The sequence below is a fragment of the Salmo salar genome, chromosome 01 (genome assembly GCF_965601325.2).
Source record: "Salmo salar chromosome 01, fSalSal1, whole genome shotgun sequence".
Taxonomy (NCBI): Eukaryota; Metazoa; Chordata; class Actinopteri; order Salmoniformes; family Salmonidae; genus Salmo; species Salmo salar.
In genome coordinates this window covers 132,540,252-132,567,060 of record NC_138291.1, presented here as the reverse complement: position 1 = coordinate 132,567,060, position 26,809 = coordinate 132,540,252, and the positions used below count along the sequence as shown (strand labels likewise).

The 26,809-nt window shown below is 44.2% G+C and overlaps 1 protein-coding gene across 1 annotated transcript in view; it reads left to right on the top strand.

Moving 5' to 3' along the window:
* The window catches only part of col27a1a (collagen, type XXVII, alpha 1a), a 365,335-nt gene that overhangs the window by 7,541 nt on the left and 330,985 nt on the right, over positions 1–26,809 (top strand). Inside the window, exon 3 of the mRNA XM_045688056.2 lies at positions 22,115–23,577. Within this exon, the coding sequence (XP_045544012.1) occupies positions 22,115–23,577 (1,463 nt within the window). The remainder of the gene's footprint in view (positions 1–22,114; positions 23,578–26,809) is intronic.

Sequence of the window (26,809 nt, the reverse complement as noted above, 5' to 3'; positions counted from 1 at the left end):
TTTACATTTTCAGGAAGCTGGCTCCAGTGGTAAAAACGCAGATTGGGCGAAAGCTGTTCCACACACTGGAACTCTACAGTTTCCATTAATTGCTCCCCTAGTGTGTGACCATATAGATAGTAAAGTGGTAGTAGTCACTTCACTTGTTGTGGAGCAAGTCCATGTACACGTTTAAAAAGCAGTTGTACATTTGTAAATGTACAAAAACGTTCAAAACTTAACAAATTGTGTTTCTTGAGAATTAAACAGTGGTGATAAGTATTCGTTTTTTTGATTTAAAAAAAAAAAAAATTCAATACACGCTTGAACAGAGATTGCAATGATTTGTCGTTTTTCTTTCATGCAATAAGACATGTGAGAAAAATATCATAGCATGCGTATAAACCTTAGCAGCATTAGTGTTAAGACAGTTTCTTATCTAAATTTCACAGTATTGACCAACTTGGAAGTCAGTTTAGAGTCTAATACCACACCCATGCACTTATACTGAAGAAAAATATTAAACACAACATGCAACAATTTCACCAATTTTACTGAGTTACAGTTCATATAAGGAAAATCGGTCAATTGAAATACAATCAATAGGCCCTAATCTATGGATTTCACATGACTGGGCAGGGGTGGGCCTGGGAGGGAGGGCATAGGCCTACCCACTTGGGAACCAGGCCCATCCACTGGTGAGCCAGGCCCAGCCAATGAGAATGAGTTTTATCCCTGAAAAAAGGGCATTATTATAGACAGAAATACTTTTTTTTTTTTATCTTGGCTAAGGAGAAATTATCACTAACAGGGATGTAAACAAATTTGGACACAATTTGAGATGAACAAGCTTTTTGTGTGCATGGAACATTTCTGCTCATGAAACATGGGACCAACACTTTACATGCTGCGTTTATATTTTTGTTCAGATACAATTTTATATATATATATATATATATATATATATATATATATATCATTATTTATTTTTTCTGCCTTACGAAATATGTCAGGAAAGGTGACATGCAATGAAGAAATACACTTTGCCTTCATAGCCTATTGTCTAGTTAGGCTATAACACAGAAAATAATGTTTTTTTGATAATTGCACTGTGATTTTTATATGATTTTTTGAAGTTTATGAGGGTTTTATAAACAAAAAGAGTGCAATGGATCAATCTACGAAACTTCAAAGAGGGCCAGCCTACTTTCTGATACAGAATGCAGTGTTGTGTACTGAACCTATCGCCCTTAGTAAAGCGTAATGCGCTATGATAACCTGTGTCCAGTTGCTTCAATACAGTGTTTAACGATAAGCTTAAGAGTAAAGGCCCTTAGATGGACCTTTGTGGAACCCCCATTGTACAGTTGCCAGACAATGACACATTCTGATTGATGCTAACACACTGTATTCTGTCAGATAAATATGAATGCATCAATTTTAAAGCATTGCTAGTTTAGAGAGTAGAATTCTGTGATTTTACAGTATCAACTGCTTTTTGCAAATCTAAAAACATCCCATCACTCCCCCTTTCAATTGAACCTTCTCCAAAAAATAGCTGTTCGCTGACTCAGTAAAACGGTTAGCTCTGAAGCCAAATTGCATGGGGTGTAATGAGAAATAACTAGTATTCAAGTGATCAGTCAATTGCTCAGCGACTACCCTCTTTGCAGTCTTGGCAAAATACTTATAGGTCTATAATTATTGACCATAAAATAATCTCCAGACTTGAATATGGGGGTAAGAACAGCTGACTTCCATTCCTTAGGGAGGATACTTTGGTTTATGGAAAAATGTATCAAATGTATAGTGAACAAAAATATAAATGCAACATGTAAAGTGTTGGTCCCATGTTTCATGAGCTGGCTCCCAACTGTGCCCTCTCAGGCCCACCCATGGTTGCGACCCTGCCCTGTCGTGTGAAATCCATAGATTAGGGCCTAATGATTTTATTCTATTGACTCATTTCCTTATATGAACTCTAACTCAGTAAAATCGTTGACATTGTTGCATGTTGCATTTATATTTTTGTTCAGTATTTTATTGGTGATGTTAAAATAAATGTTGTGTTTTAATTAAAAAACATGATCAAATCCATTATCTCTCGTGGACAGAATGCCTAAATATAAATGGTACCTTAGATCTGTCATGAAAATGAGCCACATTAGTTCCGGTGCTTTGGACAAATCACAATTTCAAATAAAATAAAATCAAACTTTGTCACATGCGCCGAATACAAGTGTAGACCTTAGCGTGAAATGCTTACTTACAAGCCCTTAACCAACAGTGCAGTTCAAGAAGAGTTAAGAAAGATTTACCAAATAAACTAAAGTAAAAAATAATAAAAAGTTACACAATAACGAGGCTATATACAGGGGGTGCTGGTACCGAGTCAGTGTGCGGAGGTACAGGTTAGTTGAGGTAATTTGTACATGGAAGTAGGGGTGAAGAGACTATGCATAGATATTAAAGCGAGTAGCAGCAGTGTAAAAAACAAATGGGGGGGTTTCAATGTAAATAGTCTGGTGGTCATTTGATTAATTGTTAAACAGTCTTATGGCTTGGGGGTAGAAGCTAGAGTTGGCGCTCCGGTACTGCTTGCCGTGCGGTAGCAGAGAAAACAGTCTGTGACTTGGGTGACTGGAGTCTCTGACAATTTTATGGGCTTTCCTCTGACAGCACCTATTTTAGCGCCTTACGGTCAGATGCCGAGCAGTTGCCACACCAGGCAGTGATGCAACCGGTCAGGATGCTCTCGATGGTGCAGCTGTAGAACTTTTTGAGGATCTGGGAACCCATGCCAAATCTTTTCAGTCTCCTGAGGGGGAAAAGGTTTTGTCGTGCCCTCTTCACAGCTGTCTTTTTGTGTTTGGACCATAATAGTTAGTTAGTGATGTGGACAGTAAGGAACTTGAAACTCTCAACCCGCTCCACTAAAGCCCCGTCGATGTTAATGGGGGCCTGTTCGGCCTGCCGTTTCCTGTAGTCCATGGTCAACTCCTTTGTCTTGCTCACATTGAGGGATAAGTTGTTGTCCTGGCACCACACTGCCAGTTCTCAGAACTCCTCCCTATAGGCTGTCTCATCATTGTCGGTGATCAGGCCTACCACTGTTGTGTCGTCAGCAAACTTGATGATGGTGTTGGGGTCGTGTTTGGCCACGCAGTTGTAGGTGAACAGGGACTACAGGAGAGGACTAAGTACACACCCCTGAGGGGCCCCAATGTTGAGGATCAGCGTGGCAGACGTGTTGTTGCCTAACCTTACCACCTGGTGGCGGCCCGTCAGTAAATCCAGGATCCAGTTGCAGAGGGAGGTGTTTAGTCCCAGGGTCCTCAGCTTAGTTTCGAGCTTCATGGGCACTATGGTGTTGAATGCTGAGCTGTAGTCAATTAACAGTATTTTCACATTGGTGTTCCTTTTGTCCAGGTGGGAAAGGGCAGTGTGGAGTGTGATTGAGATTGCATCATATGTGGATCTGTTGGGACGGTATGCGAATTGGAGTGGGTCTAGGGTATTCGGGAGGATGCTGTTGATGTGAGTCATGACCAGCCTTTCAAAGCACTTCATGGCTACCGACATGAGTGCTACGGGGCGGTAATAATTTAGTCAGGTTACCTTCGCTTCCTTGGGCACAGGGACTATGGTGGTCTGCTTGAAACATGTAGGTATTACAAACTCGGTCAGGAAGAGGTTGAAAATGTCAGTGAAGACATTTGCCAGTTGGTCCACGCATGCTTTGAGTACTTGTCCTGGTAATCCGTCTGGCCCCGCGGCTTTGTGAATGTTGACCTGTTTAAAGGTCTTGCTCACATTGGCTACCGAGAGCGTTATCACACAGTCATCCAGAACAGCTGGTGCTCTCGTGCATGTTTCAGTGTTTCTTGCCTCGAAGCGTGCATAAAAGTAATTTAGCTCGTCCTGGGCAGCTCGCGTCTGGGTTTCCCTTTGTAGTCCGTAATAGTTTTCAAGCCCTGCCACATCGGACGAGTGTCAGAGCCAGTGTAGTAGGATTCAATCTTAATCCGATATTGACACTTTGCTTGTTTGATGGTTTGTCTGAGGGCATAGCGGGATTTCTTATAAGGGTCTGGATTAGTGACCCGCTCCTTGAAAGCGGCAGCTCTAGCCTTTAGCTTGATGCGGATGTTTCCTCTAATCCATGGCTTCTGGATGGGATATGTACGGTCACTGTGGGGACAACGTCGTCGATGCACTTATTGATGAAGCCGATGACTGAGGTGGTATACTCCTCAATGCCATTAAATGAATCCCAGAACATATTCCAGTCTGTGCTAGCAAAACAATCCTGTAGCGTAGCATCCACGTAATCTGACCACTTCCGTATTTTTGTGTGTGGTGTAAAGATGGTGTAGAGTTTTTTTTCCTCTGGTTGCACGTGACATCCTGGCAAAAATGTGGTAAAACTGATATAAGGTTGCCTGCATTAATGTCCCTGGCCACTAGGACCGCTGCTTCTGGATGAGCATTTTCTTGTTTGCTTATGGCCTTATAGAGTTGGTTGAGTGCGGTCTTTGTGCCAGCATTGGTCTGTGGTGGTAAATAGACGGCTACGAATAATATAGGTGAGAACTCTTGGTTGATAGTGTGGTCTTCAGCTTATCATAAGGTACTCTACCTCAGGCAAACAATACCTTGAGACTTTATTAATATTAGACATCACGCACCAGCTGTTATTGACAAATAGACACCCCCCCGACCCCTCGTCTTACCAGACGTAGCTTCTCTGTTCTGCTTTGCATGGAAAAACCCGCCAGCTCTATTTTATCCGTGTCGCCTCACAAGTCCTCAACTGGCAGCTTCATTAAATAGTACCCGCAAAACACCAGTCTCAATGCCAACAGTGAAGAGGCGACTCCGGGATGCTGGCCTTCTAGGCAGAGTTGCAAAGAAAAAGCCATATCGGGTACTATTTAACGAAGCTGCCCATTAAGGATTTGTGAGGTGTCTGTTTCTCAAACTAGACACTCTAATGTACTTGTCCTCTTGCTCAGTTGTACACCGGGGCCTCCCACTCCTCTTTCTATTCTGATTAGAGCCAGTTTGTGCTGTTCTGTGAAGGTAGTAGTACACAGCGTTGTACGAGATCATCAGTTTCTTGGCAATTTCTCACATGGAATAGCCTTCATTTCTCAGAACAAGAATAGACTGATGAGTTTCAGAAGAAAGGTCTTTGTTTCCGGCCATTTTGAGCCTGTAAAAATTGAGCCGCAATTGCTGATTCTCCAGATCCTCAACTAGTCTAAAGAAGGCCAGTTTTATTGCTTCTTTAATCAGAACAACAGTTTTCAGCTGTGCTAACATCATTTCAAAAGGGTTTTCTAATGATCAATTATCCTTTTAAAATTATAAACTTGGACTAGCTAACACAACGTGCCATTGGAACACAGGAGTGATGCTTTCTGATAATGGGCCTCTGTACGCTGTGGCAGACCAGGGGGTTGGGTCAAAACGTTTACACAGATCAGACACGGACAGAGTAGGATTAGCTCAGTTTCGAAGGTGTTTATTAAAATAATAGTTCAAAAGAAAAGGTCTCCCCCATGAGACCCTCTCCGGGATACCGTCTTCTGGGCTCCGGGGCTTGCTGAATCCTGTGGGAATCAAAAACTGAACACATTTCTGTTACCTCTGCAACCATCCCCAACTATACAGGAGTCCTTCCTTCCCCCAGTCTCTTCCCTGTGTGCTGCCCTTCTAGCAGCTTTATGAGACTTGTACTGCCGGTGAGCAATCAGCCCTTGATTACTCACCAACTCCCAATCAGCCCCAATTAGTCCTGGCCGGAGAGCCCGTCAAGACCTGGCACGTCCAGAAGATGGAGCCATCGCCTCGTGATGTATACTCCGTCTGTCACCAGGCCTCGACGAGTCTCCCCCTGGTGGCTGACCTGCTGTACGCCACAATGCCTATGTAGATATTCTATAAAGAATCTGCCGTTTCCAGCTACATTTTACATTTACAACATTAACAATGTCTAAACTGTATTTCTGATCAATTTGATGTTATTTTAATGGACAAAAAATATGCTTTTCTTTCAAAAACAAGGACATTTCTAAGTGACCCCAAACCTTTGAACGGTAGTGTATACAGTACACCAATGATATTGAATGACATTTGTGGAAATAAAGTTTTTGTAATACCAATACTTTCCAGAATATATTTATTCTTGATTCAATTTGTTCACACTTAATCACATTCTTTACAAATGTCAAAATTCTACCTCCCCTCTCATGAGCTCTATCTTGTCCCGTGTAGCTCAGTTGGTAGAGCATGGCGTTTGCAACGCCAGGGTTGTGGGTTTGATTCCCACGGGGGACCAGTACGGAAAAAAAAAAATATATATATGAAATGTATGCATTCACTACTGTAAGTCGCTCTGGATAAGAGCGTCTACTAAAATGTTAAATGTAAATGTCATAATAAGACATTTAAAAAGATGGCGCCAGAGGGGATGGCTGCCGTCTTATTGGCTCTTAACCAACCATGCTATTTTTTTGTTGTTGTTGTTGTGTTGTTCGTAACTTGTTTTGTACATAATGCTGCTGCTACAATCTCTTATGACCGAAAAGAGCTTCTGGACATCAGAACGGCGATTACTCACCTCAGATTAGACAAAGAGTTTTACTTCAATGAATCGGACGGGAGGGATATACTACAGACACCCGACCAGGCCCAGATCCCCGTCATTCGCAGGAGAAGGAAACAGAGATTTAGTGGAATAATATCAGGGTGCCTTGTGAGGATCAAACGACTAGTGGCTAATCTGCCTTTGCCTTCCATCCTGCTAGCTAACGTTCAGTCGCTGGAAAATAAATGGGACAAACTGAAAGCATGTATATCCTATCAATGGGACATTAAAAACTGTAATATCTTATGTTTCACCGAGTCGTGGCTGAACGCCGACAGAGAAGGCCGCCTCGCTTCGCGTTCTTAGGAAACTATGCAGTATTTAGTTTTTTTTATGTATTATTTCTTAAACTGTTGCCCCAGGAAATCTTAAGTCTTACTACATACAGCCGGGAGGAATTATTGGATATAAGAGCAACGTCAACTTACCAACATTATGACCAGGAATACAACCTTTCCGAAGCGGATCCTCTGTTTGGTCCACCACCCAGGACAATGGATCGGATCCCAGCAGGCGACCCAAAACAACGGTGCCGAAGAAGCGGTAGACAGAGCAGTCTTCTGGCCAGGCTCCGTAGATGGGCACATCGCCCACCGCTCCTGAGTATACTACTTGCCAATGTCCAGTTTCTTGACAACAAGGTAGACGAAATCCGAGCAAGGGTTGCCTTCCAGAGAGACATCAGAGATTGTAACGTTCTCTGTTTCACGGAAACATGGCTCACTCAGAATACGTTATCAGAGTCGGTACAGCCACCTGGTTTCTTCACGCATCGCGCCAACAGAAACAAACATCTCTCTGGTAAGAAGAAGGGCGGGGGTGTATGGCTTATGATTAACGAGTCGTGGTGTGATCATAACAACATACTTGAACTCAAGTCCTTTTGTTCACCTGACCTAGAAGTCCTTACAATCAAATGCCGACCGCATTATCTACCAAGAGAATTCTGTTCGATTATAATCACAGTCGTGTATATCCCCCCCAAGCAGACACCTCGACGGCCCTGAAAGAACTTCTTTGGACTCTATGTAAACTGGAAACCACATATCCTGAGGCTGCATTTATTGTAGCTGGGGATTTTAGCAAAGCCAATCTGAAAACAAGGCTCCCTACATTTTATCAGCCAATCAAATGCACGACCCAGGCTGGCAGCATTCTGGATCATTGCTACTCGAACTTCCATGGCGCATACAAAGCCCTCCCTCGCCCTCCATTCCTTTGTTGTTGTGAAATTCTTAGATTACTTGTTAGATATTACTGCATGGTTGGAACTAGAAGCACAAGCATTTCGCTACACTCGCATTAACATCTGCTAACCATGTGTATGTGACCAATAAAATTTGATTTGAAGCTGGCGGTTTATACACTCGATCGGCAGGATAGAACAGAAGCCTCTGGTAAGACACAGGGCAGGGGCCTATGCATATATGTAAACAACAGCTGGTGCACGGTATCTAAGGAAGTCTCGAGTATCATGATAAGCTGTAGACCACACTATCTACCTAGAGTTTTCATCTGTATTCTTCGTAGCTGTCTACATACCACCACAGACCGATGCTGGCACTAAAACTGCACTCAATGAGCTGTATACCGCCATAAGCAAACAGGAAAACGCTCATCCGGAGGCGGTGCTCCAAGTGGCTGGAGACTTTAATGCAGGGAAACTTATATCAGTTTTACCTAATTTCTATCAGCATGTTAAATGTGTAACCAGAGGGAGAAAAAAATTCTAGACCACCTTTACTCCACACACAGAGATGCGTACAAAGCTCTCCCTCGCCCTCCATTTGGAAAAACTGACTGTAATTCTATCCTCCTGATTCTTGCTTACAAGCAAAAATGTAAGCAGGAAGCACCAGTGACTCGGTCTATAAAAAAGTGGTCAGATGAAGCAGATACTAAACTACAGGACTGTTTTGCTAGCACAGACTGGAATATGTTCCTGGATTCTTCCGATGGCATTGAGGAGTACACCACATCAGTCACTGGCTTTATCAATAAGTGCATTGAGGACGTCGTCCCCACAGGGTCTGTACGTACATACCCCAACCAGAAGCCATGGATTGCAGGTAACATTCGCACTGAGCTAAAGGGTAGAGCTGCCGCTTTCAAGGAGCGGGACTCTAACTCGGAAGCCTATAAGAAATCTCTCTCTGCCCTCCGACAAACCATCAAACAGGCAAAGCAACAATACAGGACTAAGATCGAATCGTACTACACCGGCTCCGACACAGCCGAGAGCTGCCCAGTGACACGAGCCTACCAGACGAGCAAAATAACTTATATTCTCGCCTCGAGGCAAGAAACACTGAAACATGCATGAGAGCATCAGCTGTTCCGGGCGACTGTGTGATCACGCTCTCCACAGCCGATGTGAGTAAGACCTTTAAACAGGTCACCATTCACAAGGCTGCAGGGCCAGACGGATTACGAGGACGTGTACTCCGAGCATGCGCTGACCAACTGGCAAGTGTCTTCACTGACATTTTCAACCTCTCCCTGACTGAGTCTGTAATACCAACATGTTTCAAGCAAGAACACTAAGGTAACCTAACTAGATGACTACCGACCCGTAGCACTCACGTCTGTAGCCATTATCTACCAAGAGAATTCTCTTTGATTATAATCACAGCCGTGTATATCCCCCCCAAGCAGACACCTCGATGGCCCTGAAAGAACTTCATTGGTGTCACGATCGTCATAATGAGCGGACCAAGGCGCAGCGTGAGTTGAGTTCCACATACTTTATTACACAGTGAAACTACCAAAAACAATAAACATAACACGAACGTGAAAGCCGTAGTGCACAAAACACTAACACAAACAATATCCCACATAAGCAGGTGGGAACAGGGACACCTTAAGTATGATCCCCAATTAGAGACAACGATAATCAGCTGCCTCTAATTGGGAACCATACTCAATCCCAAACATAGAAATGAATCGACGAGAAAACCCCCTAGTCAAGCCCTGACCTACAACACCGTAGAGAACGGTTCTCTATGGTCAGGGCGTGACAGTACCCCACCCCCCCCACCCCAAAGGTGCGGACTCCGGCCGGAAAAACCTGAAACCAAATGGGGAGGGTGGGGGGGTGACTAGTGGCGGTGGCGGCTCCGGGGAAATGGTCCAGGATGTACCGGACTGGGGAGGCGCACTGGAGGCTTGGTGCGTGGAGCCGGCGCAGATGGCACCGGACTGGTGTCACGCTCTTCAGCACACCTGCGCTGCAGCATACTCCTAGCCAACATCTGATATCCAACATCCATACTCCTAGCCACCTCCGATATCCCTCCTCACACTGCTCCATCGACTCCCAGGCGGGTTCTGGCTCTCTCCTTGGCTCGGTCGACCACCCCTCGTGCCCCCCCCCCCCAAATAAATCTTGGGGTTTCTGTGGCCGCAGTCCCTGGCGTCGTCGCTGTCCTTTCTGAGTCCTCTGCGACACCCGCCAAGGAAGGGTCCCGCATCCACTCATGATCTCCTCCCAGGTCCAAAAGTCCTTTACCTCCATCACACGCTGCTTGGTCCTTGCTTGGTGGGATATTCTGTCACGATCGTTATAATGAGCGGACCATATCATGTGTATATACTGTACTCTATACCATCTACTGCATCTTGCCTATGCCGCACGGCCATCACTCATCCATATATTTATTTGTACATATTCTTATTCATTCCTTTACACTTGTGTGTATAAGGTAGTTGTTGTGAAATTGTTAGATTACTTGTTAGATATTACTGCATGGTCTGAACTAGAAGCACAAGCATTTCGCAACACTCGCATTAACATCTGCTAACCATGTGTATGCTACCAATAACATTTGATTTGATTTGATTTGGCATTGTGTGGGTGAGCGATTGTGAACATAGTGCCCCATGGTGGTGGTGGGGTTATGATATGGGCAGGCATAAGGTATGGACAAAGAAAAAAATAGCATTTTATCGATGGCAATTTGAATGCAAAGAGATACCGTGACGAGCTCCTGATATCGTGTCATTCATCACCTCATGTTTCAGCATGATAGTGCACGGCCCCATGTTGCAAGGATCTGTACAACAATTCCTAGAAGCTGAAAATGTCGTGCAGCATGAGGTAAATGGTGGTCACAATAGATACTGATTGGTTTTCTGATCCACGCCACTACCTTTTTTTTAAGGTATCTGTATTCCCAGTCATGTGAAATCCGTTGATTAGGGCCAGAGGGAATCATTGAGAAGCATTTGATAGTCTTCCGCATTGGCATTAACAGAGAATTTAAAACCTTTTTGTAATAACATAGTATATGGGATTGATTAAGGAATGTGGCTTAATTAATTTGATTAATATGATATTGTTTCTATTCAGAGAAAAACAAAAACTAAACCCTCATGGTTAGCATTAGGATGGAATGGAAAATATAGTGCTGTACAATGGGAGGAAGGATTAGGCTGTCCTTGTAAATAATAATTTTGTTCTTAACTGAGTTGCCTAGTTAATTAAAGGTTACACTAAGAGCATAACATTTCTGTACCCCAATTTTCTAATTATTGTCTAACCAATACCCAAACGGAGGGGATAGGGGGCAGTATTTGCACGGCCGGATAAAAAACGTACCCGATTTAATCTGGTTACTACTCCTGCCCAGTAACTAGAATATGCATATAATTGTTTGATTTGGATAGAAAACACCCTAAAGTTTCTAAAACTGTTTGAATGGTGTCTGTGAGTATAACAGAACTCATTTGGCAGGCCAAAACCTGAGAAGATTCCAAACAGGAAGCGCTCTCTCTGACTATTTCTTGGCCTTCTTGATCATCTCTAACCAAAACAGGGGATCTCTGGCATAACGTGACATTTTCTAACGCTCCCATAGGCTCTCAGAAGGCGCCAGAACGATGAATGGTGGCTTTGCAGGCCATGGCTGAAAAACAATAGCGCATTTGGATAGTGGTCGATCTGAGGACAATGAGACTGAGGCGCATGCACGAGGCGACACCATGTTTTTATTTTTTCGTCTTTGAACTAAAACAGGGTTTCCCGGTCCGAATATTATCGCTTTTTTACGAGAAAAATCACATAAAAATGGATTTTAAACAGCGTTTGACATGCTTCGAAGTACGGTAATGGAATATTTTGAATTTTTTTGTCACGAAAGGCGTCGGGCGCGTCACCCTTCTTTACCTTTCGGATAGTGTCTTGAACGCACGAACAAAACGCCGCTATTTGGATATAACTATGGATTATTTGGAACCAAACCAACATTTGTTATTGAAGTAGAAGTCCTGGGAGTGCATTCTGACGAAGAACAGCAAAGGTAATCCAATTTTTCTTATAGTAAATCATAGTTTGGTGAGTGACACACTTGGTGGGTGTCAAAACAGCTAGCCTGTGATGCCGGGCTATCTACTCAAGAAAATTGCAAAATGTGCTTTCACCAAAAAGCTATTTTAAAATCGGACATAGCGATTGCATAAAAGAGTTCTGTATCTATAATTCTTAAAATAATTGTTATGTTTTTTGTGAACGTTTATCGTGAGTAATTTAGTAAATTCACCGGAAGTGTTCGGTGGGAATGCTAGTCACATGCTAGTCACATGCTAATGTAAAAAGCTGGTTTTTGATATAAATATGAACTTGATTGAACAAAACATGCATGTATTGTGTAACATAATGTCCTAGGTGTGTCATCTGATGAAGATCATCAAAGGTTAGTGCTGCATTTAGCTGTGGTTTTGGTTTTTGTGACATTATATGCTAGCTTGAAAAATGGGTGTCTGATTATTTCTGGCTTGGTACTCTGCTGACATAATCTAATGTTTTGCGTTCGTTGTAAAGCCTTTTTGAAATCGGACAGTGTGTTTAGATTAACGAGAGTCTTGTCTTTAAAATGGTGTAAAATAGTCATATGTTTGAGAAATTGAAGTAAAAGCATTTCTAAGGTATTTGAAAATCGCGCCACGGGATTCCACTGGCTGTTGAGTAGGTGGGACGCAAGCGTCCCACCTAGCCCATAGAGGTTAATTGTTTTGGTAAACCTACTGGAGAGCTCTTCTTTGTTAACACCCTCTTAAGTCTTAGCCCCTCACATCTCTTTAAGGATTCATATGTGAGGCCATGTACTAAACAACGAAAGATTTAAAGGCTGGTTTATACTACGTCTATTGACAGTTGTTGCATTGATTTGTTGTTGTTTTTGTTATGAAAAAGTATAAACACAAAATCTACAGCCAGCATGACATCAGCAGCCTGGTGGTCCAAAATAGCATAACTAGTGTATTTTAATACCAATAAACCCACCTGTGTAAAAATGAATTTAGTATATGTCAATCCTAGAAAACCAGGCAACTAAAAGCATCTTTCTAAACAACGTTTTGGTTAGTTTCTAGCTTGCTAGCTAATGTTAAGTTAGCTGGCTAGCCAGTTCAAATAATGGCCATATCATATAGCTGACAACATCTTCACTCATGTCTTCATTATTACAGGAAAATACACGTAAGCATTTACAAGTTAATGGCGAGCCAATTACAGAAAATAGTTTACAGTTGTGAGTGTGATGAAATAAAAGCAGGGCATTCTACCGGAGAATTTTAGAACTTGCACAATGTCTCGTTGGCTTAACGTTATATCCTAATTTGACTTTGGTGCAGCTCATGTTCTTCACATTACCGTCTGTGGTAAACACATACTATATTAACTCAAATAAAAGTTTATTTGTCACATGCACAGGATACAGAAGGTGTATTGAAATGGTTACTTGCATAGTGGAGACTTTTGTTTAGCTAGTTAGCTAGCTAAACAATGAACCATAATCCCACCTCATAACTACCCTGCATGAATCTGCAGGTAGCTAACCAACCAACCAGGTTCAGTATTAGCCAGCTAGGTAACATTTAGCTATAACTAGCAATGCAAATGGCTCTGAGATACAAATAATATTACTACACAGATCATACACGTAACGTTAGATAGCTAGCTAACATTACGATTCAACTTTAAAATAAAATTACTTTCTGACAGAATTTATCAACGTATAATATCTGAAAATGTAGAAAGCTGGAGTATCTTACCCGTATACATAGATGGACGCTTCTCCCTCTCAGTCATGGATGCCATGGTTGCCCTTAGTTTGAAGATGTAATCCGGAGACAGGTGTTTTGTACAACAGCCTCCTGTGTGTTCTCGTTTAGAATCCCTCTGCACATTTGCAATCGAACGGCAGAATTTTCTCCATGTCCTTAGCTATCATCCTCTAATTCCACCGTCCTTTCCACTGATTTCAAAACGCGGTCCTTCTGAAAGTGGCGTTAGAAAGGTTTCAAAAAAGCAGCGTTAGAAAGTTTTACCTACACATACTGACCAGCTCATGTTATAGACAGAAGCGTGCTACGTGGCAGACCAATTCAAACTCATCTCTCGGCATGTCCAGCCCACCCATTATCTCAGCCAATCATGGCTAGCGGGAAGGTTCCATCTTTTTCCATGGGTAAACCAACTAGACATTGTAATAAACAAATGTTTTCATATTTACAGATAGCAGTCAATGTTGTTATTAAGGCACATGAATGTTCACATGTTCCAGAAGGCATTTCTGCCCAAAAACGTATTTAGATTTCTTTTGCCAAATTCCATCATGCTGAGTTGAATATGTGCCCATTGTACTGCCACTGTGTGGTTGATCTAATGTGCTTGGATATGTTGAGTCTTGACAGTATTATGAATATGTGTAGCAAGTTTTGTTACAATATGAATAACCGTGTTTAATTTATATGCATTTATGTGCCAGGTCACGCCCACGTGAATGTTCATTGGTTTATAGCGGCCATGTTTAGGTATTAGCAATATTTTCCAAGACTAGCTCAAACAATATGGCCGCTTTAAGGCAATGAGCTTGCGTGAATGTTTTTTCACGCAAACTTGTCCAACAAAGCCACAATGCGACCAAACTGAACCATACTCTACAGGTCAGCCTGACTCACAACGATAAGTTCCCAGGTACACATTCCTCAATTTCATTTCAACCATTATTGTCTATGATGTACTAAGTGCCTTATTGAAGATCATTGTAAAAATTATCCGCTGAGCTGACTCACTTGATCCCATTTTGCTGCAGCATTCTGCCCCACTTAGTGCAGAATCATGAACCTATATTTCTTACCTGACAATTGTTTCTGGGGTTATTCCTAAGTCCTCCCCCTACAAAAAGGCAGAGATCAATCTAACAATTTACAAGATATCTTACCTTGCCAAAGTTTTAGAGTCCCTGTTCAACTTCAGGCTTAGAACTTTTTAAACTTCTCATTCTATTCTTAATGAGAACCCATCTGGCTTTAGACCTGGACTGTTTCAGCAGTTACACTTGTCTTAGATGATGTGTTATATTGTTTAGACCATACAAATCATTGTGCGGCCTTATTTATTGATCTGTCGAAGGCATTTGATATGGTTGACCATTTCTTACTTGTTCATAGATTGTCTGAAGTGGGCCTAGATAAGGCATCTTAAGTGGTTCAAGAACTATCTAATGGACAAGACACAACGTGTGTTTACTGACGGTATCAAATCTAGTTTAGATTTTGGGCCCTGTTCTCTTCACTATTTATATAAATAATATTGCCCCACTAACTACAGAATCGTGAACCTATATTCTTTACTTGATAATTGTTTCTGGGGAGATCCCTAAGATCTGGAATACGGCAAGTCCTCCCCCTACGGAGATCCTTCTGACAGTTTACAAGCTATCGTGCATGTAACATTCACCTCTACGCAGATGATACAGTTATTTACTCCTGTGCCACGACTCGGTGAAACATAAGATATTACAGTTTTTAATGTCCCATTGGTAGTTTAATCTTGCTGTGGGGTTTTACTCGCTCGCCTACGAATTCTCAGAATGCAGCCCGACCTCCCCCCCCTTTTTCTCCATCTTCTCGTCACACAAATGACTGGGATTTGGGCCTGATCCCGGGAAAGTATATCCTTCTCGTCAGACTCGTTAAAGGAAAACGCTTCTTCCAGTTCGTGGTGAGTTATTGTTGTTCTGATTTCGAGAAGCTATTTTCAGTCATAAGAGACGGTAGCAGCAACATTATGTACAAAATAAGTTTTAAAAAAAGCTACAAACACAAAAAAAACTACTAAATAACACAAATGGTTAGGAGCAAGTAAAACGTCAGCCATCCTCTCGTGCGCCATTCTACTAATAAGGACACGCACAGTTGCGTCCCAGATGTGTCTGTCTTCACTTGTAGCGTGTGAGAAAGACCCGATCACGTGATGGAGCGCTCAGCACTCAGGGAGAAGGGCACAACGGCCAAGACCCTATCACGTGATGGAGCGCGCAGCACTCAGGGAGTGAAGGGCACAAGGGCCACTGGCTGCAAAAGGCATGGATTGTTTTGGGGTGCATTACGGCCACACAAAGTGGATGCCGCTGTGAAATTGTAGGCATTATCAAGTGCTTGTCAAATTGTGAATGAGTGACTGATGTTGTGTGCTAAGCCTGCACAAAAAACTAAGCAGAGCTCATGCCTTTCAAGCAACCTTTTTCAAATCATCATTGGAGTTGCATCATGCAGCCTTACAATGTATTAAAAATCAAAACATATAGCCCAACGTTTGTTGAACTAAAGTTACATTAATAACAATAATGAAGCATATAGGAATACCTATTTCTTTGTTAACCGCTCAACACAGAATAGCCGCATGTGCACACTCCCTCAAATCGTTTGGAGAAAATATCCTTTCTATATTATTCAACTTTGTTCAGTTGTATTCTTCATGCTATAAAATAATGCCACGGAATTCGAAGCAAATCTTGTCTGCTAAATGAACTAGTGTAGCCTATAGCCATTTGGTATAGCCAGATCAGGACCTAACATAAGGACAACTCAGAGTATTCTATTATTCTGAAATAGACTATTTTCTTCATATCATGCTTCTTTAGACCTGTCTAAAATAAGAAATAGATTTATTGTGAAGGTGTAAGCTGTATTACATCGATTTATTATATTTTTTAAAATGTTGATGTTTCAAAGGCATTGTAGGCAATGCGTGGAAGCCAGGAGATGCTACATGTGTTTATGTTAATTAACAGTAAGTTACCGTGAGGCCGACAGTTATTTTCTTGACAATAACTGCCTGATGAGATTTCGTGACCACCACAGCCCTAGTTCGGGCCATGATAGAAGAGATGTGAAAACCGAGGAACTTAAAGCTCTCAACCCACTCCACTACAGCCTTTTCAATGTGAATGGGGGCTTGCTCGGCCCGCCGTTTCCTGTAGTCCACGATCAGCTTCTTTGTCTTACTGACATTGAGGAAGAGGTTTTTGTCCTGGCACCACACTGCCAGGTCTCTAAAGTCCTCCCTATAGGCTGTCTCATCGTCGTCGGTTATCAGGCCTACCACCGTCATGTCCTCTGCAAACTAAATGATGATGTTGGAGTCGGGCGCAGCCACGCAGTCATGGGTGAACAGGGAGTACAGGAGGGGACTAAGCATGCACCCCTGGGGGGTCCTCGTGTTGAGGGTCAGCGTGGCAGATGTGTTGTTGCCTACCCTCACCACCTGGGGGCGGCCCGTCAGAAAGTCCAGGATCCAGTTGCAGAGGGAGGTGTTCAGTCCCAGGGACCTTAGTGATTAACTTCAAGTGAACTATGGTGTTGAACTCTGAGCTTTAGTCCATGAGCAGCATTCTCACATAGGTGTTCCTTTTGTCCAAGTGGGAACGGGCAGTGTGGAGTGCAATAGAGATTGCATCATCTGTGGATCTGTTAGGGCGCTATACAAGTTGGAGTGGGTCCAAGATGTCTGGGTTGATAGTGTTGATGTGAGCCATGACTACCCTTTCAAAGCATTTCATGGCTACAGATGTGATTGCTACCAGGTGATAGTCATTTAGACAGGTTACCTTGGCATTCTTGGGCACAGGGATTATGGTGGTCTGCTTGAAACATGTAGGTATTACAGACTGGGTCAGAGAGAGATTGAAAATATCAGTGAAGACACTTGCCAGCTGGTCAGCGCATGCTCTGAGTATGCATCCTGGTAATCCGCCTTATGAATGTTAACCTGTTTTAAAGGTCTTACTCATATCGGCTACAGAGAGTGTGATCACACAGTGGTCCGGAACAACTGGTGCGCACGGTTCAGTATTGCCTTCCTCGAAGTGAGCATAGAAGGCATTTAGCTCGTCTGGTAGGCTCATGTCACTGTGCAGGTCGGGTTTCGCTCTGTAATCCGGGACAGTTTTCAAGCCCTGCCACATCTGACAAGAGTTCATCGGAGGGCATCGTGGGATTTCTTATAAGCGTTTGGGTTAGTGCCCCGCTCCTTGAAAGCGGCAGGTCTAGCCTTTAGCTCAGTGCGAATGTTGCCTGTAATCCATGGCTTCTGGTTGGGATATGTACGTATGGTCACTATGGGGACGACGTCGTTGATGCACTTATTAATGAAGCCGGGGACTGATGTGGTAAACTCCTCAATGCCATCGGAGGAATCCTGATTCATATTCCAGTCTGTGCTAACAAAACAGTCATGTAGCTTAACATCCACTTCATCGGACCACTTCCAAATTGAGCGTTTCACTGGTACTTCCTGTTTGAGTTTTTGCCTGTAAGCAGGAATCAGGGGGATAGAGTTAAGGTAAAATGTTCCAAATGGAGGGAGAGGGAGAGCTTTGTTTGTCTCTGTGTGTGGGGTAAAGGTGATCTTGAGTTTTATTTCTTCCTCTAGTTGAACAGGTAAAAATTTGGTAGAACAGATTTCAGTTTTCCTGCATTAAAATCACCGGAGCGCTGAATGAGCATTTTCTTGTTTGCTTATGGCCCTATATAAACTCAGCAAGAAAATAAACTTCCCTTTTTCAGGGCCCTGTCTTTCAACACTGTTTCCCATGCTTGTTCAATGGCCCATAAACAATCAATGAACATGCACCTGTGGAACGGTCGTTAAGACACTAACAGCTTACAGACGGTAGGCAATTAAGTTCGCTAGCGTCCCACCCGCGGGACACACTATTCAACAGCCAGTGAAATAGCAGGGCGGCAAATTCAAAACAACAAATCTCATAATTCAAATTTCTCAAACATACAACTATTATATCCCATTTTAAAGATACACTTCTCGTTAATCCAACCACATTGTCCGATTTCAAAAAAGCTTTACGGCAAAAGCATAACATTAGATTATGTTAGGACAGCACCTAAACAAGAAAAAACAGTCATTTTCCAAGCAAGGAGAGGCGTCACAAAAACCAGAAATACAGCTAAAATTAATCACTAACCTTTGATGATCTTCATCAGATGACACTCCCAGGACTCAATGTTACACAATACATGTATGTTTGTTCGATAAAGTTCATATTTATATCCAAATACCCCATTTTACATTGGCGCGTGATGTTCAAAAAATGTATTGCCTCCAAAACTCCCGGTGGATGAGCACATCAATTTACAAAAATACTCATCATAAACGTTGCTAAAATTTACAACAGTTATTGAAAGAATTATAGAAACACTTCTCCTTAATGCAACCGCTGTGTCAGATTTCAAAATAGCTTTACGGCGAAAGCACATTGTTCAATATTCTGAGTACAGAGCTCAGCCATCAAAGCAAGCTATACAGTTACCCGCCAAGTTCTGGAGTCAACAAAACTCAGAAATAGTATTATAAATCTTCACTTACCTTTGCTGACCTTCGTCAGAATGCACTCCCAGGACTCCCACTTACACAAGAAATGTTTGTTTTGTTCGATAAACTCCATATTTATGTCCAAATACCTCCGTTTTGTTCGCGCGTTCAGATCACTAATCCAAAGGCATAATGCGCGAGCGCAAAACCCGAGATGAAAAGTCAAATAGTTCCATTACCGTTCGTAGAAACATGTCAAACGATGTTTACAATCAATCCTTAGGGTCTTTTTAACATAAATCTTCAATAATGTTCCAAATGGACAATAGCGTATTCATTACAGAAAAAAAGAAGGAACGGCGCGCCTGGGTGCCCGCACAGTAAACAACTCGTTGGTATCAGGATTGAGACAGCTCTTATTCTCTCCCCAGTATCAGTAGAAGCATGAAACAAGGTTCTAAAGACTGTTGGCATCTAGTGGAAGCCTTAGGAAGTGCAAAATGACCCCACAGACACTGTAGTTTGGAAAGGTAATCAGTTGAAAAACTACAAACCACTTCCTTGTTGGATTTTTTCTCAGGTTTTTGCCTGCCATATGAGTTCTGTTATACTCAGACATCATTCAAACAGTTGTAGAAACTTCAGATTGTTTTCTATCCAAATCTACTAATAATATGCATATCCTACCTTCTGGGCCCGAGTAGCAGGCAATTTAATTTGGGCACATTATTCATCTGAATTTCCAAGTTAAGGTCACAGATATGAAAAGTTAGGACACTAAAGAGGACTTTCTACTGACTCTGAAAAATACCAAAAAGATGCCCAGGGTCCCTGTTCATCTGCGTGAACGTGCCTTGGGCATGCTGCAAGGAGGCATGACGACTGCAGATGTGGCCAGGGCAATAAATTACAATGTCCGTACTGTGAGACGCCTAAGACAGCGCTACAGGGAGACAGGATGGATAGCTGATCATCCTCGCAGTGGCAGACCACGTGTAACAACACCTGCACAGGATCGGTACGTCCGAACATCACACCTGCGGGACAGGTACAGGATGGCAACAACAACTGCCCGAGTAACACCAGGAACGCACAATCCCTCCATCGGGAATCAGACTGTCTGCAATAGGCTGAGAGAGGCTGGAATGAGGGCTTGTAGGCTTGTTGTAAGGCAGGTCCTCACCAGACATCACCGGCAACAATGTCGCATATGGGCACAAACCCACCGTCGCTGGACCAGACAGGACTGGCAAAAGGTGCTCTTCACTGATGAGTTTTGTCTCACCAGGGGTGATGGTCAGATTCGTATTTTTCGTCAAAGGAATGAGTGTTACACCGAGGCCTGTACTATGGAGCGGGATCGATTTGGAGGTGGAGTGTCCGTCATGGTCTGGGGCGGTGTGTCACAGCATCATCGGACTGAGCTTGTTGTCATTGCAGGCAATCTCAACGCTGTGCGTTACAGGGAAGACATCCTCCTCCCTCATGTGGTACCCTTCCTGCAGGCTCATCCTGACCCTCCAGCATGACAATGCCACCAGCCATACTGCTTGTTCTGTGCGTGATTTCCTGCAAGAAGGGAATGTCAGTGTTCTGCAATTGCCAGCGAAGAGCCCGGATCTCAATCCCATTGAGCACGTCTGGGACCTGTTGGATCAGAGGGTGAGGGCTAGGGCCATTCCCCTCAGAAATGTCCGGGAACTTGCAGGTGCCTTGGTGGGAGAGTGGGGGTAACATCTCACAGCAAGAACTGGCAAATTTGGCGCAGTCCATGAGGAGGAGATGCACTGCAGTACTTAATGCAGCTGGTGTTCACACCAGATACTGACTGTTACTTTTGATTTGACCCCCCCCCCCCCCCCCCCACCCCCTTTGTTCAGGGACACATTATTCCATTTCTGTTAGTTACATGTCTGTGGAACTTGCTCAGTTTATGTCTCTGTTGTTGAATCTTGTTATGTTCATTCAAATATTTACACATGTTAAGTTTGATGAAAATAAACGCAGTTGACAGTGAGAGGTCGTTTCTTTTTTGCTGAGTTTAGTTTGTTGAGTGCAGTCTTAGTGCCAGCATCAGTTTGTGGTGGTAAGTAGACAGCTACGAAAAATATAGATGAAAACTCTTGGTAAATAGTATGGTCTACAACTTATCAGGAGATATTCTAACTCAGGCGAGCAGAACCTCGAGACTTCCTTAATGTTAGAGATTGCGCACCAGCTGTTGTTCACAAAGAGACTCACACTCCCGCCCTTTAGTTGATGAGACGCTGCCATTCTGTCCTGTCGATGCATTGAAAAACAGCTAGATTTATATTAACCATGTCCTTGTACAGCCACTACTCCGTGAAGCATAGGATATCACGGTCCCATTTTTAAGATAGTCTCAAACAGAGCCCATCTAGTTTGTTCTCCAGTGATTGTACATTCGCCAATAGAACAGAGGGTAGAGGCATTTTATTTACTCGCCGCCGTAGTTTCATCAGGGTGCACCCAAGTCGGCCTCTATATATTGCTTTTCCTCTTCCGGGTGTCTTGGATTAGGGCCTGGTCTCAGGTGAGCAGTATGTTCTGCGCAGCCGAGTTATTGAAGTAGAATTCTTCCTCCAAATCAAGGTTAGTGATCACTGTTCTGATGTCCAAAATATATTTTCGGTCATAGGAAATGATGGCGGAAACATTTTTGTACATACAGTTAAAATCAGCGCAAAAAAACCCACAAAATAGTATAACTGGTCAGTAGGCCGTAAAACGGTTACTCCGAGTGCCATTCTTCCTTCACTGTGTGTGTGTGTGTGTGTGTGTGTGTGTGTGTGTGTGTGTGTGTGTGTGCATGGCCACTCTGATCATACACCTGCCCTGCTCTCTTGCAGATGTGGACATCCTCCAGAGGCTGGGGCTCAAGGGAGAGAAGCCATCACGCTCCATCCGTCCGGGGATCATTCCGTTCCGATCGGGTGTCATCCTCACCCAGCAGGCATGTGTGGAGGCCCCTGCCCGCTCAGTCATACCACCGTCCTACTGGCCCAACCTGCAGCTGCTTCTGAGTGTGCGTTCCCACCGTGTCAACAACGCCTTCCTCTTCACCGTGCTCACCGGCCGCCGCCGGCTCCTGCTGGGCCTGCAGCTGGCCCCGGGGCAGCTTGTCCTCCACACAGGGCCCAAGAGCGCCGTCCCACTCCACTACGACCTCCACGATGGTCAGTGGCACCACCTGGCTCTGGACATCCGTGACCAGAGGGTGACTCTGTACTCTGCCTGTGGGAAGCAGAGCGTTCACGCAGACTTGACTTCGGTAGACAGAGAAGGCCTGGACCCTGAGAGCTCCTTCCTGCTCGGGAAGATGGGCCAGGGTTCGGTGCAGTTCGAGGGTGCCATTTGCCAGTTTGACCTGATCCCCTCCTCCCAGGCAGCTCACAACTACTGCAGGTACATTAAGAAACAGTGCAGGGAGGGTGACACCTACAGGCCAAACATAGCACCCCTCCTTCCCCTCTTAACCCGAGACCCCAACATCACGGCCAGCCTGGCTACGCCAGCTCCCTCCAAGCTGAGCAGAAAGCCCATGGTCATGAACCTAGCAAGGAGCGCCACTGCGGCTGCCTCTGCTGTTAGGTATGTGGTGCCGGCCATCCTGCCAAAGCCCACCCCTAGGACCACTCCATCTCCCCTGCCTGGTACTGTGATGCTACTCACGACACGGCCTGGGCTAGCCTTCCCGACCAAGGCTCAGAGTGAGACCATTACAGCACCACTCAGGAATGGAGTCGCCCCTCCATCCTCCCCCAAAACCTACACCATCACTCAGAAATCCCCCAAGCCCACCCATATGAAGCCCGCCAATGTCAAGCCCACCCCTGTTAAGCCTGCCAATTTCAAGCCCATCCTAACCAAGCCCATCCTAGCCAAGCCCACCTCTCGTAGCGGCAGTAGCCCCAAGAAGACCACCTTGGGGCTGGAGGCAAAGCACAAATCCTCTGTCACTGCTGCGGCCAAGCCTACCAAGAAGAAGCCAGACTCTGCCCTTCTAGCCCAGGGGGCAGTCAGCCCCGGGCCAAAGAAACTACCACAGAAACCACAGCCTACAGCAGCCAAAAAGACAATAGCCCAGCCTAAAGTCACAGCCACTCACCAATTCAAAGCCACCAATGCATCTGCCAATCCAAAGCTATCCAAAGCCACCAGTGCACCTGTCACCCAACGGCCCACCAAACCCACCTATGCACCCTTCAACCTCCCCGCCACGGGCTGGTGGCAGACGTACGATGTGGAGCCGACCCATTTTTCTCTACTATTGCCAGGACCCCAAGGGCTAAAGGGTGAACCAGGCCTTGCGGTAAGAGCCTCTTAATACTCTTTCCTACCCACTGGGGATGCATAAGAGATTGTATTTAGCGCACAAAGGCAGTGTACATATGTGCTTTCATGTGTGCGTGAGTGAGTATGTGCGAGGTGGAAGTGTGTAAGGTTCAGTTATTAAACTCACTGGAGTGGTGAAAGTAGAGCATATGTGAGCCCTCTCTTCCTACCCCCTTCCCCTCTTACTCTCCCAGACTCTATTCCAGTCTGATTACAGACCTCTATCCCTCCAACCCACCTCACTGTGAACAATCGAGGCTCAGTGACGTTCCGCTGAGGGAATATAGGGGAAACACAGCCTCATCAAAGCTCTGCCAGCCCAGGTAGAGAAAGTTCCCCCCCTTTTCAGTGGAGAGGGGGAGGAGGACAGGAGGGCTGGGTCTGTGATCAGAGAACCCTTCAGTGTATATATGACCAGATGTCTACAGTGGGGGTGGGGGGAGAAAGGAGGATGACTGAAGACAAAAGAGAGAAAGAGACAGATGGTGATGGAGAGAGAACATTGTGGACGTGGTTCACAAAGTTTCTTTGTTCAAATGTCTCATTTTTCTCAGTTTGTTTGTCTTTACTGTCCTCTTCTGCTTTTCAAAACACAACAACATCAAATGTATATCTATTGGTACATACAGAGCACAACGCATGTCAGTGTCCTTGTTTGTAGTGAAAGGCTGCTAGGGTTTAGCTTTGGGGTAGTGGTGCAAGCTAGCTGGAGTCATAATGCCACTGCAGGCTAAAGGTCACTGCAAGGTTCACTCCGTTGACCGACGTGTGTGCGTGTGCATGGGCGGAGCTGGAGTTTTGGGGGCAGAATGCACTTTTATCCACATCGTTGTTGAGCTCCACCCAGAGTGGAGCAAGTCTGACTTGAGTAGTGTCTATCCACTAGGGGGAGCTAGAGTAGCTTACCAAGCAAAATTAGCCTTGTGTAGTGTTTATCCGCTAAGGGGAACCAGAGTAGCTTACCAAGCAAGATGAGCCTTGTGGAGTGTATATCCACTAGGGGGAGCCAGAGTAGCTTACCAAGCAAGAGGATCCTTGTGTAGTGGATATCCACTAGGGGGAGCCAGAGTAGAGTTTTAGCCAGTTTTAGAGAACTCCTTTGGATTCCTTGCTGCAAGATGGAGGATCCTGGGACGAGCCCATGAGGTTGGTCCAGAGAAAGCTGAGACCATTGTGAAGGCCTGCGTGGCCCTCCACAACTACCTTTGCATCACAGACACTGACAAGAGTCATCAACACGGTACACCCACCCCACGTTTGTTTACCACTCCACACCCATTGGGGACCTGTGACCAGGAGAGTGAAGGCAGGTGGTACAAGAGGATACCAACTTCCTGGACCCAAGGAACATGTTGGCATGACGGCAACCAGAGTTGCTATAGACATGCCCAACTACATCAAGGAGTACTTACTCACACCAGCTGGAAGAGTGTCTTTCCAGGATGCTGCCATCACACGTGGCACCCTACAGTAAATATGTTGTCTTTCTCTGGGAGATTACTGTTTATACACTATGTCATGTTGTGAGCTACTGTTTTTCTTATTCACACATTACAAATCACAATAAAGAGTACCGTAATGACAGTCACTTCATCCTCATGTTGTTTTAATTTGTCATATACAGTATATTAAAAGTAGATCCTCAAGACAGTAACCTAATCTACATGACCATGTACAGCCTTGTGTTATGTGTAGTGGGAACCTTCCTACCATGGTACATTGGTGAGAATGACTGTCCAGCTGAAGGCAATAAGAACAGACCCCCAAGACATTAACCTCATTTAAATAGCTAATTTACAAAGTAGTACAAGTTTACTGAGTGACTGATACAGAACAGTCATATTTTATGCCCCAAGTGTAAATAATCAGAAAAAGACATTTCCAGACCTTTTGCTAGATATTTTTCACCAGGTGACAATCACAGGAGGAAAATAGTGCAATTAAAGAAATCATCTGAACCAACATCTGCACAAATGTGTTTAGCACACAACACAGGGTCGGGAGATGGGGCAGAGGTAGATGGAGTGCCAGGGCAGAGAGTGAAGGTGCGCCTTGGAGCGTTGGATGTTGGTGAGAAGAGCAGGGGACGGTATGAACCAGGCCAGGAAGAAGATGTACCAAGGGGAGATGAACCATCTGTCAGGGCTCAGCTCTGTCTCTGCTTTCCCCAACGCCATCCCCCTCCAACACCTACAAGCAGATGGCGAATTATTTTGAATACCTTGCAAGCAATCTTAAAACATCTCCATGGGCTACTTTTGAGTTTAATGTTCACTTAAAAGAACTGATTTAATAAACATCTCAATCTAACTAGCACATACACACCACAGTGTCTGTTTTCAGATGTTTGAACTAGCCCTGCTAATCATTATGATAACAACACAGGCACAGGATATTTCCCAAGCAGAATTTCTCCATACAGAACTGAGCTGATTTCACATGTTTTAACTACATCTGCTAAACATAAGATCACAAACACACACACATTGAACAAAAGGACTCACAGTGAGTACATACAGTGCCTTCGGAAAGTATTTAAACCCCTTGACCTTGAACACATTTCTTACATTGCAGCCTTATTCTAAAATGGATTAAATCATTTTTTCCTTCAATCTACACACAATACCCCATAATGACAAAGAAAAAACAGGTTTTTAGAAATGTTTGCAAAAGAAAACGTTAAATATCACATTTACATAAGGATTCAGACCCTTTACTCTACTTGGTTGAAGCACCTTTGGCAGCGATTATAGTCTCGAGTCTTCTTGGGTATGACGCTACAAGCTTGGTACACCTGTATTTGGGGAGTTTCTCACATTCTTCTCTGCAGATCCTCTCAAGCTCTGTCAGGGTGGACGGGGAGCGTCACTGCACAGCTATTTTCAGGTCTTTCCAGAGATGTTTGATCGGGTTCAAGTCGGGGCTCTGGTTGGGCCACTCAAGGACATTCAGAGACTTGTCCCTAAGCCACTCCTGCGTTGTCTTGGCTGTGTGCTTAGGGTTGTTGTCTTGTTGGAATGTGAACCTTCACCCCGGTCTGAGGTCCTGAGCACTCTGGAGCAGGTTTTCATCAAGGATGTCTCTGTACTTTGCTACGTTCATCTTTGCCTCGATCCTGACTAGCCTCCCAGTCCTTGCTGCTGAAAAGCATTCCCACAGCATGATGCTGCCACCACCATGCTTCGTCGTAGGGATGGTGCCAGGTTTTC